This window comes from Chaetodon auriga, chromosome 1, assembly GCF_051107435.1.
Source record: "Chaetodon auriga isolate fChaAug3 chromosome 1, fChaAug3.hap1, whole genome shotgun sequence".
NCBI classification, from domain to species: Eukaryota; Metazoa; Chordata; class Actinopteri; order Chaetodontiformes; family Chaetodontidae; genus Chaetodon; species Chaetodon auriga.
Genome location: NC_135074.1, coordinates 22,276,339 through 22,289,081, shown reverse-complemented (window position 1 = coordinate 22,289,081; position 12,743 = coordinate 22,276,339). Strand labels below are relative to the sequence as shown.

The following is a 12,743-nucleotide window of genomic DNA, read 5'->3' as shown; positions in this document are numbered from 1 at the left end:
CTTTATCCTGACGCTACTGCGGTGATGTAGTGTTTGGTTATGCTATGTTTTATCATGAGATACTGCTGTGGAATATCTGTCTTTAGTAATTCCTGTATAGTATTTCTCATGAAGACAATCCAGATCTGCTTTGAAGTCCATTTTTGGCAAGTTACTGATGGAAAAAGTATCTATTTATAAAGCCCTGAAGCTGTGTGTTGCAAGCTGCAGTATAGATATTTTCCTCTTGAGTATATGAAGGTTTGCTTTTCAACATGCCTGTGAAACCTTTCAAGCACTTTAACAGTAATTGCCACAGCAGAGAGTATTATTTCTCCGCTTCTACATACTTACTAATTACCGGGAAAAGTTCATAAATGGGATGTTTTTTCTGTTGAGTCTTTCAATTTGTTGTTCTTTTTAATGCTTTGCGACACACAAAAACAATTCCACTGAGCTCCATTGTCTAAGTAAAATAATGGTTTGTGTTATTTGGGGGAGCTGACCTTTTACAGGAAATTGGTGAAGCAAGGTTAAACCAACAAAAGGGAACAGAGAGTTCTCTGTCCTCAGGCCTTTAAATGGGGAAGTGCCATGCCCTGAAATGGTAGATTCAGCCTCTGTCGTGGCAAATTAAAGAAAAGTCTGTGGTTGTGTGACGGTTATGGACAGTCAGTTTTTGCCTTTATGCCACCTTCAGCTCAGATGAATGACAAAACCCTACAAAGATGTACTCTGTGTCACTGAGGTGGGTTTTTTTGTTTTGTTTTGTTTTTTTGCCCTCTTTGAGAAATCATTGTATAGGTTCATGGAGCACTGATCTCTCAGTCAAACAGAGATGTTAAACACTGGTCATCCAGCACTCTTGGCCTGATGGATGGAAATGTTTTTATGGCTTTCTGTGACCTGGCCTTTTGGAAGGGACAGTCCGGTTCCCTAAAGGCACAAGTAGAGACATTTTTCTCTTTCTGACATGCCCCATCTGTTCAAGATGGCTCTTGTGACTCCAGCCTCCAGCCCCATTTAAATACCACAAGTACAGAAAGCCGGAAACGGCAGAGGTTCAAATAGGATGGGCAGTCTGCACAAGCAGAGACATTAGTATCTCCAAATTTATCTTGAGAGTTGAAAGATTAAGCAGACTGACTGTGTTTGCAGTGTAATGTTTGTCATAGTTATACTCACACGCGTCAGTGAGATTTAATCCTCATACACTGCTCATCAAATGTGAACGTTTTTCCAGTGATTAGTCAATCAAATCCAGACTACAGTAGAACAAGTCTATGTCTTCAGTTGGTAGCATTTTAGGAGCTGTGACATACAATATTTGTCCCTTAGCTTATCAAAGATTTAACGTTTTATTGCTATTTGGTGCATCTGTCTTGAACCTAGTCTGCACAGCTAAATGGAGGGTCACACTCAGACATCAGTATCATCTTAATATGTACTGAATAAAGCTGCCAGACAGATGTTTTGAAATCTGTCAAACTGACCATCAGAAAGCGACTGATGCTGTTTTTCCTGTTTAAGACATGATGGCAGAGCAGCCAAGTGGAAAAGCTTGACCCTGGTCTTTGTCAAAGAACCTTCAGAATTTTTAAGGCCCCCATTTCTTACTCTGTGTATAGGAAACATCAACTTTATTTTTTCCATGGGAGAAATCCAGGGATGCCCTAAAGCTGTTATTTATGGTACTATTTAAAAACTTTTCCCTCTGCCTTCAGAGGAAACAGTTTTTCATGCAATACTCATTAGTTTAGATTCCCCTGACTACTGGCTCTGTCCTGGTCCATCATCTGTTAAAGACATCCACTTTAAATCTTGTTTATTGTTGGAAATACACATATGCCTTTGTCTTAACTACACTTTTTATTCAAGGTTTTAGAGGGAGTAACTTCCTCTCTGCAGTTTGCTCATATGAATAAGAGATCTTATCTAAGATCTCTTATGAAGTTACGAAGATCTTCGTAAAGTTTTACAACAGCTGTTTTTGACTTTTAGCAACGATTTCATAACTGTTGAGACACTTTTTATCTACCAATACAGCAAACATCTGGAGCGTCTGTGACATAGTGCTGACAAACTCATTGTGTGTTCATGCAAACAGGGAAGCACGATGATATGAGGAAGTGGTTTCAAGTTATAACTGTGGCACCAACCCTCGCTGCCTACCTGTCAGTCATCTGTTATCATTGCACTGTCTACGTAGATGACACAGGAAGCAGTGAGGAAGAAGTGGGCGTGTTGTTGCTTTGCAGAGTGTCCTCTCAGTGGAACATCACTGCTGTAACATTGTCCAGAGCCCAAACAGACAGACTGACAAACACATTCAGCCCAACAGACAGAAGGGCAGGATGACCTGCAATCTGTTTTTACAACCCTGCAGCCCAATCATGACCTTGGGCCATATTTCAAGGCTGAACAACTTTAACAACTTTTCTTGAAAGCCAGTTAATCTTGCAAACACTGCCTCAACAGTGGTTCATACAAGGGGCTTCGAGTAATTAGCACCTTAAATTATTGTGAAAAGGCTAACAGACTTGTAACAAGACTAGCCTACAGTCTAAAGCTAGCAGCTCTGTGAGGCTGTACTGTTTGCGACGCGGTTCTTTGAGCTAAATGCTATCGGCATGCTAACATGCTCACATTGACTGTGCCCTGCTGGCATTTAGCAAGTACAATGGTTTCTGTACTCAACATTTAGCTTTGCATGTTAGTAGCTAAGCAGCAACCCCTGGAGCTGAAAAATGAAGCCAATGTGGAAGTGCCAAGAACTGCACTTGAATGGCCACTTGAGGCTGGCTCCAATCGGCTCCAGAGTCAATCCCCATAGACCCCCATTCCATTCCATATATAAATGTCCAACTTTCCAGCAGAAATAAACATGTTTTGGTCTTGATAGTTAATGAGTTTTACACAACTCACTCATTTTAATTATTTTAAGTCTTAAGGTTGTGCAAAGTTATGGCCATGGCAGCTTCTAGTGACAGCTAGGTTTCAGCAACCAGGCTTCATTTGACCTGCTTCAGCTCCACCCGTGCTCTGCCTCTTTGCACATTTTTGGATTAGCCAGGAGTTTGGTGGAGTCAGTTATTGCCGTGATGGCGACGGCCAGAGCTGCTGACACTGAGCTTCACCCTGGCTCTTCAGAAACTATGGGTGATGTCATAGAGACTAGATGTAGGCTACAGCTGAGGCTGATGGGAATGTCATTAGTTTCAGTCATGAACCAAAGTATTGGGCAAAAGTAAGGGGATCATCATAGTTATTACAATTCATTCTGAGCGGCAAATGAATTTTGTTGCCTCATTTTGAGGAAATCCATCCAATATGAGCCGAGACATTGCACTCAAAATCTACAAATGTCATCCTGGTAGAAGAGACATCATGCTTTTTGGAAGTGTAAAACTCTTGAAATCTATGAAAAAGTGCAAAACCAAGCTCACTGCAGATGCAAAGAAAGGTGTATGAAGTGTAAAGATGACACTTTCTCCATTGTCACTGCACTGAACCATTGCACAATAGACAAAAATAATGCAATATCTTACTATGCATGACATGGCATTACAGCTCAAATGAAAGTGACCTTAGTAACAGTCACACAGACCAACTTTGGATCAGCTTCCTCCATATCTTGCCCTTTCAGACAGCCCTGAGAGGGAGGGAGGGGGGAGTTGCACTTCTTGTGAAAGGAAGCCCCATGCAACCACAGCAGGGGATGAGGATGCTCCCTCTCTTTCTCTCTGTTCCCTGCAGCTGATTGATGCTGGCAGCCTTTTACCTTTTAGTTTACCAGCATAGTGCAAGGCTCAGCTCTGTCGCTGGGAGCTGTACCAATCTCCGGTCTGCTGCTGGGCGCTGAGAGCGGCTCAGCTGAGACTGGCGACATTTACACCCTCCCTCTACTCAACAGAACTACAGAGAGCAGACAGCAAGAGAGAGCTTTATGGTCAGAAGCACTGAGGCTGAGTCCTTGAAGGAGACAGATAACATGGCCACCGGAGGATCAGAGATTTTAATCTGTCTGCCCTCAGCTATACCATGACTTCCTGTTGGCTGCTGGCATGACATGTGACTCTAAAGTGTTTCAAAAACCTGCATGCAAAAGCCAAAACAATGAAGAAGATCAAGATCCAGATTACTTTAAGCACCAACATTTGCTGTAACTGTAGTTTCGTGCATTCATATTTGTGACTGGATTCCACTTTATTAAGGACCTTGTTGATAAAGAAAAGCCTTCCCTGAGTGTGTTTCCAGTGTTCTCTATATTAAAACAAGTTACAACATAAATTATGTCATATTTGTTTTCAAGGCCGCTTGCATGCAACTGGTTGTGAAAACATGAACTGTCTTTACTTGCTAAAAGTTAGTTGCAGTTTCACAAGAAAAAAAAATGCTTTATATAAAATATAGCTTTATTCTTTCACTATTCCACTGTGTGATGTAAAAACATAACTCCATATTCAGAGCACACTGTCAGGCAGCTTTAATGCTGCAGCATGTGCTGTTATATGAGTCAGTTCCTTTAAATAAAACTAGGCTGCACTGTATGGAGGTTTTGTGTGACATTGTCATAATTTAAAACATGAGCTGGTTGGATCTGTGTTACATTTTATTATTTATTTTGTGTGTGTGTGTGTGTGTGTGTGTGTGTGTGTGTGTGTGTGTTGCTCTGCCGTGCTCTCAGGTACAATGATGAACAGGGATAGCAGAAGAACAAAAGCTTGTTGCAGGTTTGTATCTCTTGTCTTACTGCTGGAATTTCACTTTCATTAAATCACTCAGGTTTATTCAAGGCTGCCCTTAACAGACTTTCACAGGGGAAACAAAGTTCTGACTGGAACTTATTATTGCCTTCATTTCCTGCATCTTACCTTGTCTCCAGCGCAGTGATTAAAGTTCATACTTGGACAAAGCGCACAGACAGAAAATAAAACATTAACTCCAGAACATACTTCCCTCCTAATGTATCACCTCTTGTAACCGAGGGAGAAATAGGTTCAAATAAAGGTGCAGTCTGTTTTAACAATAACAACACTGTGGGACTGTAAAATTTAATGACATTACAGCATAAAAGATGTGCGCATTAAGTTGCCATGAAGGGTGTCACAACTCAAGAACACAACCGGCCTTTCAAATGATAGACTGTGGTTTAAAGATGTGTTTAGTGACTCTGCCAGACAGCTGCTTGGGGGAATGATTTGTGAAAGAGGATGTTTGTTTTCTTGTGAAAGTGCTGGTGTAGTTTGGAGAGACAGAAAAGGTCTCTAATACATTATATTCACTTTGATGAGACATAAATTCACACTTTCTTTTAGCTGAACACGCTTCTGAGAGCTATTAATCATTCAACAAATGCATGGGCCCGAAATGGTTTCACTGCTTGGTAACACAAACACTGGTTAATTATGTGTTCAGGTAGTTAGCAAACACTCAGTGTCTGCAGTGATATAAGCCTGTGATGGTCTGTGACAATGTGGACTTCACATTAGTCGTCAATGATTTGCAAAACTTCTCAGGGTTTACTCAAACAGTTAGTGTTTGCTTTAATAAATGAGCTTTTACAGCCAGGCCACACCTTCAACACATCCCATTTCTACACAAAAAGTATTTGAGCACGCCAACACCCTTTTTTTTCCACTTCTCCCTCCTTTGAATACAGGAACCACTGGGGGCTCAGTCTTGACTCCCCCGGATCCCTCGTGTCCTCCCACCGCCAGCTGACACATGTTCACCAAATACTCCTCCATCTATCTGTCCATGACCCTGATTTCTTCCCTCATCCCTTCATCCTTCACCTTTTATCCCCTTATCCCTTCAACCCTGGACCCTCATCCCTTCATCCCACCCTCCAGACACTCAATCCACCCCTCCTACATCATCTTGGCTCTCCTCCATCCATCCATATAATGCAATACACTGTTCTAAATCTATATCTTTATTCGAGTGGTCTTTGTCAATGAATACCAAGATAACTTTGGAAATTAAAGGTGATGAGAATCATGGAAAGTGTTCATATTTCCATGGCGAGTTGAGAAAACTCAACAGGCCCAAGAGAGCTGTGCGATAAGATCAAAAGATCCACAAGAAGGGAATAAGCAGACCTTGACTTACTTTGTTATTTCAAAGCTCAAGAATGAACTCTCAAGCTCAGTGAAAGAGCTCTGGTTTCTTCTGCCAGACACTTTACAGCCAGTCAGCCAGCCAGTCTGTAATTTTTTACCAGAAATATTTGCAGTTTGTCAAAATCATGAGTTTGAGTACAGATTAAATATCAATCAGCTCATTCATCAGTGGGAGTAAGAGCAGGCTTGTCTTCCTTTGGATCACAAACTGTGCCTTTAAAGGAGCTCAGAATTTGTAGAACAGTGAATTTGAAGCTGCATCCAGCAGCACCCAATATTCTCAGCTCACTGTCTGCAAGAATGCCAATAAACACATTTCCCACTGTGGTGATCTATTCCTTTAACGATATTCATTTCTTGCGTGTGATAGGTGCGCTTGTGGCTCAGACAGATTTACGACACTGACATTCATGAATAAAATATATCCACCCTGCGACTGGAGACAGCTTTGGAGTGTTTCATGTTGAGTGAAATTCTTGTTTAATTAACAAAGATGTATTGCTGTTTGAGATTGAAGGTGACTTATGAAATGTTTTGCAGTTGACTCACTGTTTCTCTGTTAAATCTAAGATTAGCTTGTGTTTGTGCAGTGATCATCAGAGAGTCATGCCAAATAGCCATACTATTCACCTATAGTTTCACCTTCTGAAAACATTATCCTTTTCATAAAAGGATTCATTTTTCATGCTTGTGGTTCATGACTAATCTTCAGTACTTTGCAGTATAGATAACTGCAAATGCAACAACCACTGCTGCCATAACAAGAAGTTGAGGACCTCTTGTTGTAAACAGGGCGTTTCAGACGACATGGAAATGAAGGGAAAATGTTCTTACACTGAGCTAAAGGCCATCATATTTCATTTTCTGCTCTCACACCTGATCCAAACAAAGAGAAACACAGCTTGGATTAATTATTCATGTATTGTTTTCTCGACAAACAGTGTGATGTGTCTATATCAGATGAACTGGAGATGGAATAAATACAAATTAAACAGTATTGAAGACATGCAGGTTGCAGTGAGCTAGAGGCAGAGCCTGTTGAGAGAAAGTGTGAAAGATTTAGCACATACAGACTGAAGAAAGCCAGCATGTCTGTGTTATCTCCAACTCTTCAAATTGGCTAATTTGGCTCTCTTTATCTGTCTCCTCCTGCGCTTTGTGTGTTCATTTGTGTGTGTGCATGTGTGTGTGTGCGTGCGTGTGTTTGTGTGTGTGTGCGCGTGTGTGGACATTTTCAGCATTTGGCCAGAGTTTTTGTTAAAAAAAAAAAAAAGCATATATCGAGTGGAATGTGTTTTGGAGGTGTTTCATCACCAGGGACACACACACACACTCACACACACACACACACACACACACACACAGTACATATTAGAAATAGCTGCTTGGCAGAAACAACTCATCATTGCCTCAGAGGAACGCAAAAAAAAAAAAGCAATTTTGACTTTAATTAAATGTTTTATGTGTCCTTTGACCAACATGTGTCCATTGTTTCACGAGCTCTCAGTCTAGCAGAGGATGTAAGGTACTGGAGGGCATCCTCGCCTCTCAGAGTAAATTCAAAGCATTCAGCCGTTTCTGTGAAGCGAAGTCAGACATATGATGAGGACACACGCGTCTGGTTTTGCCGAGGACAGCGAGCACCACGTCCTGTTTCTAAGATCACACTAGAGGAAGAGTTGCGGTCGATCCTTCCTTTTTCCTGTCCAGATGGCAGCATCAGCTGACAGCAGATACGAGGCCTCTTGTGCAGACATTTCTTTGAAGCTCTTATGAAGCTCCTTGGTAGCAGAAGTGTGTGTGGGAGGTTGGGTTGTTGGAGGGTTGTGTAAAATGTGCGTGTGTGTGAGAGAGAGAGTGTGTTTGCATCGTTGTTTGTCTTCATATGACTTTGTTTGCATATAGGGAGTTAGAGAACAAATCCCTGTTAATATATTTTACAGTAACAGCTTCAGCGCTCCTGGACGTCTGACAACAAAATGATTCATTTTACATTTTTACACATTTGTATTCAAGTACACGCTAACACAGCCCACACAAAGCCTTTTTTGTATTAGACTTGATCTTGGGATAGCTTGGATTTGTGCCCCAGGATCCCACAAGGGAACAGACATTTGATTACTGTACTTGTCAGCCAAAGAGAAATCCCCCCTCCTCCTCCTTTCCATCCTGCTCAGGGGAGATAACAGAGCTCTTCTGTGTCGAAGAGAAGAACACTGCTATGCTTGGCCAGATCGGTAACCAAGTACTGTTTTTGGCAACAATTTGTTGGCATTTATTTTGGTTTTAGGTTGTATTGGACATAAAATCTCCTCCTTATGTAAAAGGAGAGGTAATTTAGATGAAAGTGGAGTGAAAATGTATAAAATTCAGGGTAATTTATAAAAAAAATGAGAAATAAAGAGCTTAAAGAAAGGTGAGAATGGGAAGAGATGTTGACCTAAATCTGGTCTAAATTCCATTTTCTATGCAGAAATCAGCAAATTCACAATGGACTTTTGAAATAAGACACCTCCTTAGTACCTCTGGTAGCATGACTGTTGTTATCTTTTACTAGACAACACATGACTTGCTGGTAGTTTGAGGCTGGTATAATGTTGCAGTTCACTTTTTCCTGTAGTTCTGCTTAACTCATCATCACCTCCCTCTCTTCTCAATTCACTGACCTCTAAATTAATGATGTGAATGTCACATTTAATGTTAAAAGCAATGTGATGTGACTTATTATTTCAGGTCAAATTTTCATCAAACCCTTTCTGTGACATTCTAGCCTACCGAGGTCACCGCTGGTTCAGGAGGGGGGGTAGGGGGGTGGGTTTGATGTCTAATATGTTCACATGTGTACAAGTGTCCATGAGGTCAGTGTGGCTGATCACAAGAAATCCTCTGCTATTTGAATATATCTACATACATCTTTTTATGACAGAGCACCAGATGAGAGGGCTTTGTACATTTCTTTCTAGCAAATTCACAGAGAAATGTTTGTGCTGTGAAGAGAGGCATCAGTGTTTTCAAAAGGCGTACATTTTCACAGTGAACTCAAAGGGACGATGAGGTGGATAATGTTCCAAGGTCACACTTTATTTGCTGTAGCTTTATATCTAAAGAGAAAACAGTGACAACAGCTCATAAATGGCACATAACAATATAGCATTGTGAAAGTATGAGTGGTGTATGATATAATGTCATTGAACAAAATGAAAAACAATAGAAACATCATACCAAAGACGCAGTTTACTGTCTTCCTTATCCATCAATCCTCCTAATTAAAGACTTGGGCGTTCAAGGGAAATAACAGACCATCAAGCTATTTACAGAACATGCCCTAGTTAATGTGTTGAGAACATCAAAAGCCTTTCTATAACAACATGACAATGCAAGCACAGTTCAGCAGGGATCAAAAGAAACCAGCTCTTAACATTTCTGCCAACCACTCATGTCATTTACCTCAGAACAAAACAGCCTCTGTGCCATAAAGGTTAGGAGGCTTAAAAATAACTCAGCTAAGGAGCAAGAGACTTCTAAAAAAAAAACAACCAAAAAACAAAAAAAACCTTTAATAAATTAATAATCTGGTCTGACCAATGAGGGAGATGTTTTCAAAAAAAAAAAGTCCTCCTCTTGCAGAACAGAGGAGAAAATGGCAGAAAAGTTCAACTCTGGCTGATCCCAGTGCGCGGAGCAGGGAGGGCCAAAAACACGAGAAACTGCGGCAGGACGCGGCTGAAGCTGCCGGTCTGGGTTGAGGATGAATCTAAGAACTCTTGAACTGATGCTTCCCAACGGTGTTAGTAGAAACTAGTCGTAAACCTGTATGCACTCTTGCAGCTCTCACCGGCAGAAAACATACTCGGTGTAACTGGTCCACAGCTTGTCTTCCCCGGGGTCACTGCTGCCGTATGAGCACGTCCCGGTAGAGCTGCAGGCCACCATGTGGAAACCGGCATCGGCCAGCCGGTCAAACGCCTGCTCCAGAAAGTTATACTTGAGGTAATACCTGGCGGTGTATTTGTCAGGCGACCGGTCCGGGTCGCGGCTCTCGTTCAGGGTTTCTCCAAAAACTTCTTTAGCCAGAGAGATCTTGCTGCAGACGGTTATTCTTGCCACCCTGCGGAACTTAGCGTCCGCCTGGATGTCTCTCCCGATGGTGTAGCTGCCTCTGTACCCGATGGTGATGAAGCCGGAGCCGGCCCCAGGAGAACGCAGGGTCCTGTCCGAGGAGGAGGTGACCGGACTGGTGAGCTCAGACTCATCCGCTTCCCCGCTGTCCTCCGCGCAAGAGCTGTCTTTGCTGACCGCTGTCAGGCGCCTCGACAGCTCCGGCAGCTGGAAGAAGTCCGCTTCTTTCTGCAGCCTCCTTCTCTCTTTGAAGAACTCGGGCAGGAAAAGCTCAGAATCACGTAAATAATCCAAAATGTAGCGGAACAGAAAGCCGTCCCGGTTGAAGAAGAAGCGGCCCTTGCTGTCTTTGGGCAGGTCTCCCGGGGCGCTCTGGGTGAACTTGGTCCACAGGAGAGAGTTTGGGACCGCGGTAAGAGTTTCAAGTCGGGTCACATACACCTGTCCACCCACGTTTAGCTCCACTATCTCCGGGAAAGTTGAACTTTTGTCGTTTTGTGCCATCTCTCTGTCCGCGCAGCGTCCCTGTAGGTGCCCTAACAAGGACGGGTGGTTGGAGTGTCCTCACTGTACAGAAATGTTTGTATTGGTTTGTCTGTGTGGGAGGAGAAGGAACAGGACGGCCAACTGAGACATTAACTGTTCACTGGAAAGCTCTGAGAAAACGCAATGCTGCCTTCAAGGGCTCCGTGTAAGCCTCAACTTCCTGTTTCCACAATGAACATCTTGACATCATGATATCCAGGCTGCTGTACTGAAAAGAAAAGTCTGACAGTTTGAGACAGACGTTCATTCTTTTTGCCCAGAGCGAAACGAGAAGATTGATACCACACAATGTTATTGTACACAAAGTATTAAGCTCCTTATCAGCAGCCGGTTAGCTTAGCTTAGCATAAAAGCTGAAGACAGGGGGAAACAGGTAGCGTGGTTCCGTCCAGAAGTAACAAAACATGCCTGTCAGCAACTATCAAGCTCACGAAAGAATCTCAACATTTACAGGTTGGGTTTTGTGCAGATTAAACAAATACGATAAAGTAACATACACTATTTTGAGGTTGTACCTGAGACGGATACTTCAGTTTTGCTCCTTTACCCTTCTGCTACTCGACAGAGTTTCAGTGGGAAATATCGTAGGCTAGAGTTTTTTGGTGACTTTTATTGTACAGATTAAGATTTTACATAAAAAAAACATATGTACAGCTAATATACTTTGATGCAGTATTACTGTTCCAACAACCAACAGGAAATAAAGCACTCCAGATAGTGAATGTTTTTATAGCATGCCTTAATGCTGTTATGACAGCTCGACTTCTACACTTGAGGTCAGGATGTGTTGATATCTGTAACAGGATGTTAGTGTCTTTCTGCAGTGTGCTATAATAACAATAAAAAAGGTCAAGATGGAACATATTGCCTTGGACCTTTGTTTGGTATGGCTGCAAAAAAATCTTTGAAGCAATATGGTATGTTCAAATGATATCACTACACCTTTACTTGAAGCAGACAAGCTGTTATCATGAAGAAGAGGTCGTCATGGCATAACAACTGTCCATTCCTTTTTTTTTACATAAAGCACCAGGATGTTAATAACACAAAGGTCCATTGTGTAGGACTTAAGGCAATCTATTGGCAGAAATGGAAAATAATGTTGTGTTTTTATTAGTGTATAATCACCTGAAAACAAGAATTGGAGTCCACCATGTTTCTACAGTAGCCCAGAATGGAAAAGTCATCTTTGCGTCTTTATCAGCCACCGTATGAGAGGATGAGGTGAGGGGGTATTCAGTTGGGTCCCTTCAGGAATGAGCTCCTCCTCAGGCCTCCCACGTTTCAGTTGAAGATTTGAACACTGCATATGAGGCAACGCTGCACTGTGTTTGACAGGAAAGATCAAGTTCTGTTTTCATATATTTGGAGGCTGAAAGCATCACCTTCGCTGGGAGTCAATCCCTTGTTACCAAGATGAAATGCAAGAGCTGGGATTCCATCAGTGAGGGGAGGTAGTATAAGTGTGCCTGGGGTCTTTGTGTGTAAACCACTGCACTGAAAATAGAATAACAGGCAAAGTTCAGTGCACATGATGTACCAAAATCCTCTGCTTTAAAGGTAAGATAAAGATGGTCTGACTGATCTGGGGTGTCTCCAAAATCCCTTGAAAAGAGGCCTCACTATTCCTCAAACCCACACAAGTCTTAACATGGGATCGATTTCAGCTTAACACCAAAGAGCTCTTTGATCTAGTGTTGAAGTGCAATGTTGGCTGTATTCATATTTCAGTCCACACACCAGTATTTCTGCTGAGGAGGACCCCTGACATTATCACTCATCATCTGAGTGAGATGTAATTGGTCTGTTATCATGGATTCCGAGTTTCGTTTGATGCATCAAAAGCATCAGCCATTTGTAAGAGAGAATGCTGATTAAGATCCATCTGGATTATGGAAAACAACACTTGTTATGATATTGTTCGGAAAGAAACGAGGTTTGAGAGAACAGAAATGTTTAGACATACAGCTGCAT

At 42.0% G+C, this 12,743-nt stretch overlaps 1 protein-coding gene across 1 annotated transcript; it reads right to left on the bottom strand.

Moving 5' to 3' along the window:
* Positions 1 to 9,164: 9,164 nt before the first annotated feature.
* On the bottom strand, positions 9,165 to 10,913 carry LOC143320483 (BTB/POZ domain-containing protein KCTD12-like). The gene has a single exon (XM_076730179.1). It carries the CDS (start codon positions 10,725 to 10,727, stop codon positions 9,936 to 9,938), a length of 792 nt encoding a protein of 263 aa, XP_076586294.1. The 5' UTR covers positions 10,728 to 10,913; the 3' UTR covers positions 9,165 to 9,935.
* Between the last annotated feature and the right edge of the window lie 1,830 nt (positions 10,914 to 12,743).

Excerpts from the sequence above, each read along its gene's own strand:
- LOC143320483 (XM_076730179.1), bottom strand. The coding sequence starts at position 10,727 with ATGGCACAAAACGACAAAAGTTCAACTTTCCCGGAGATAGTGGAGCTA.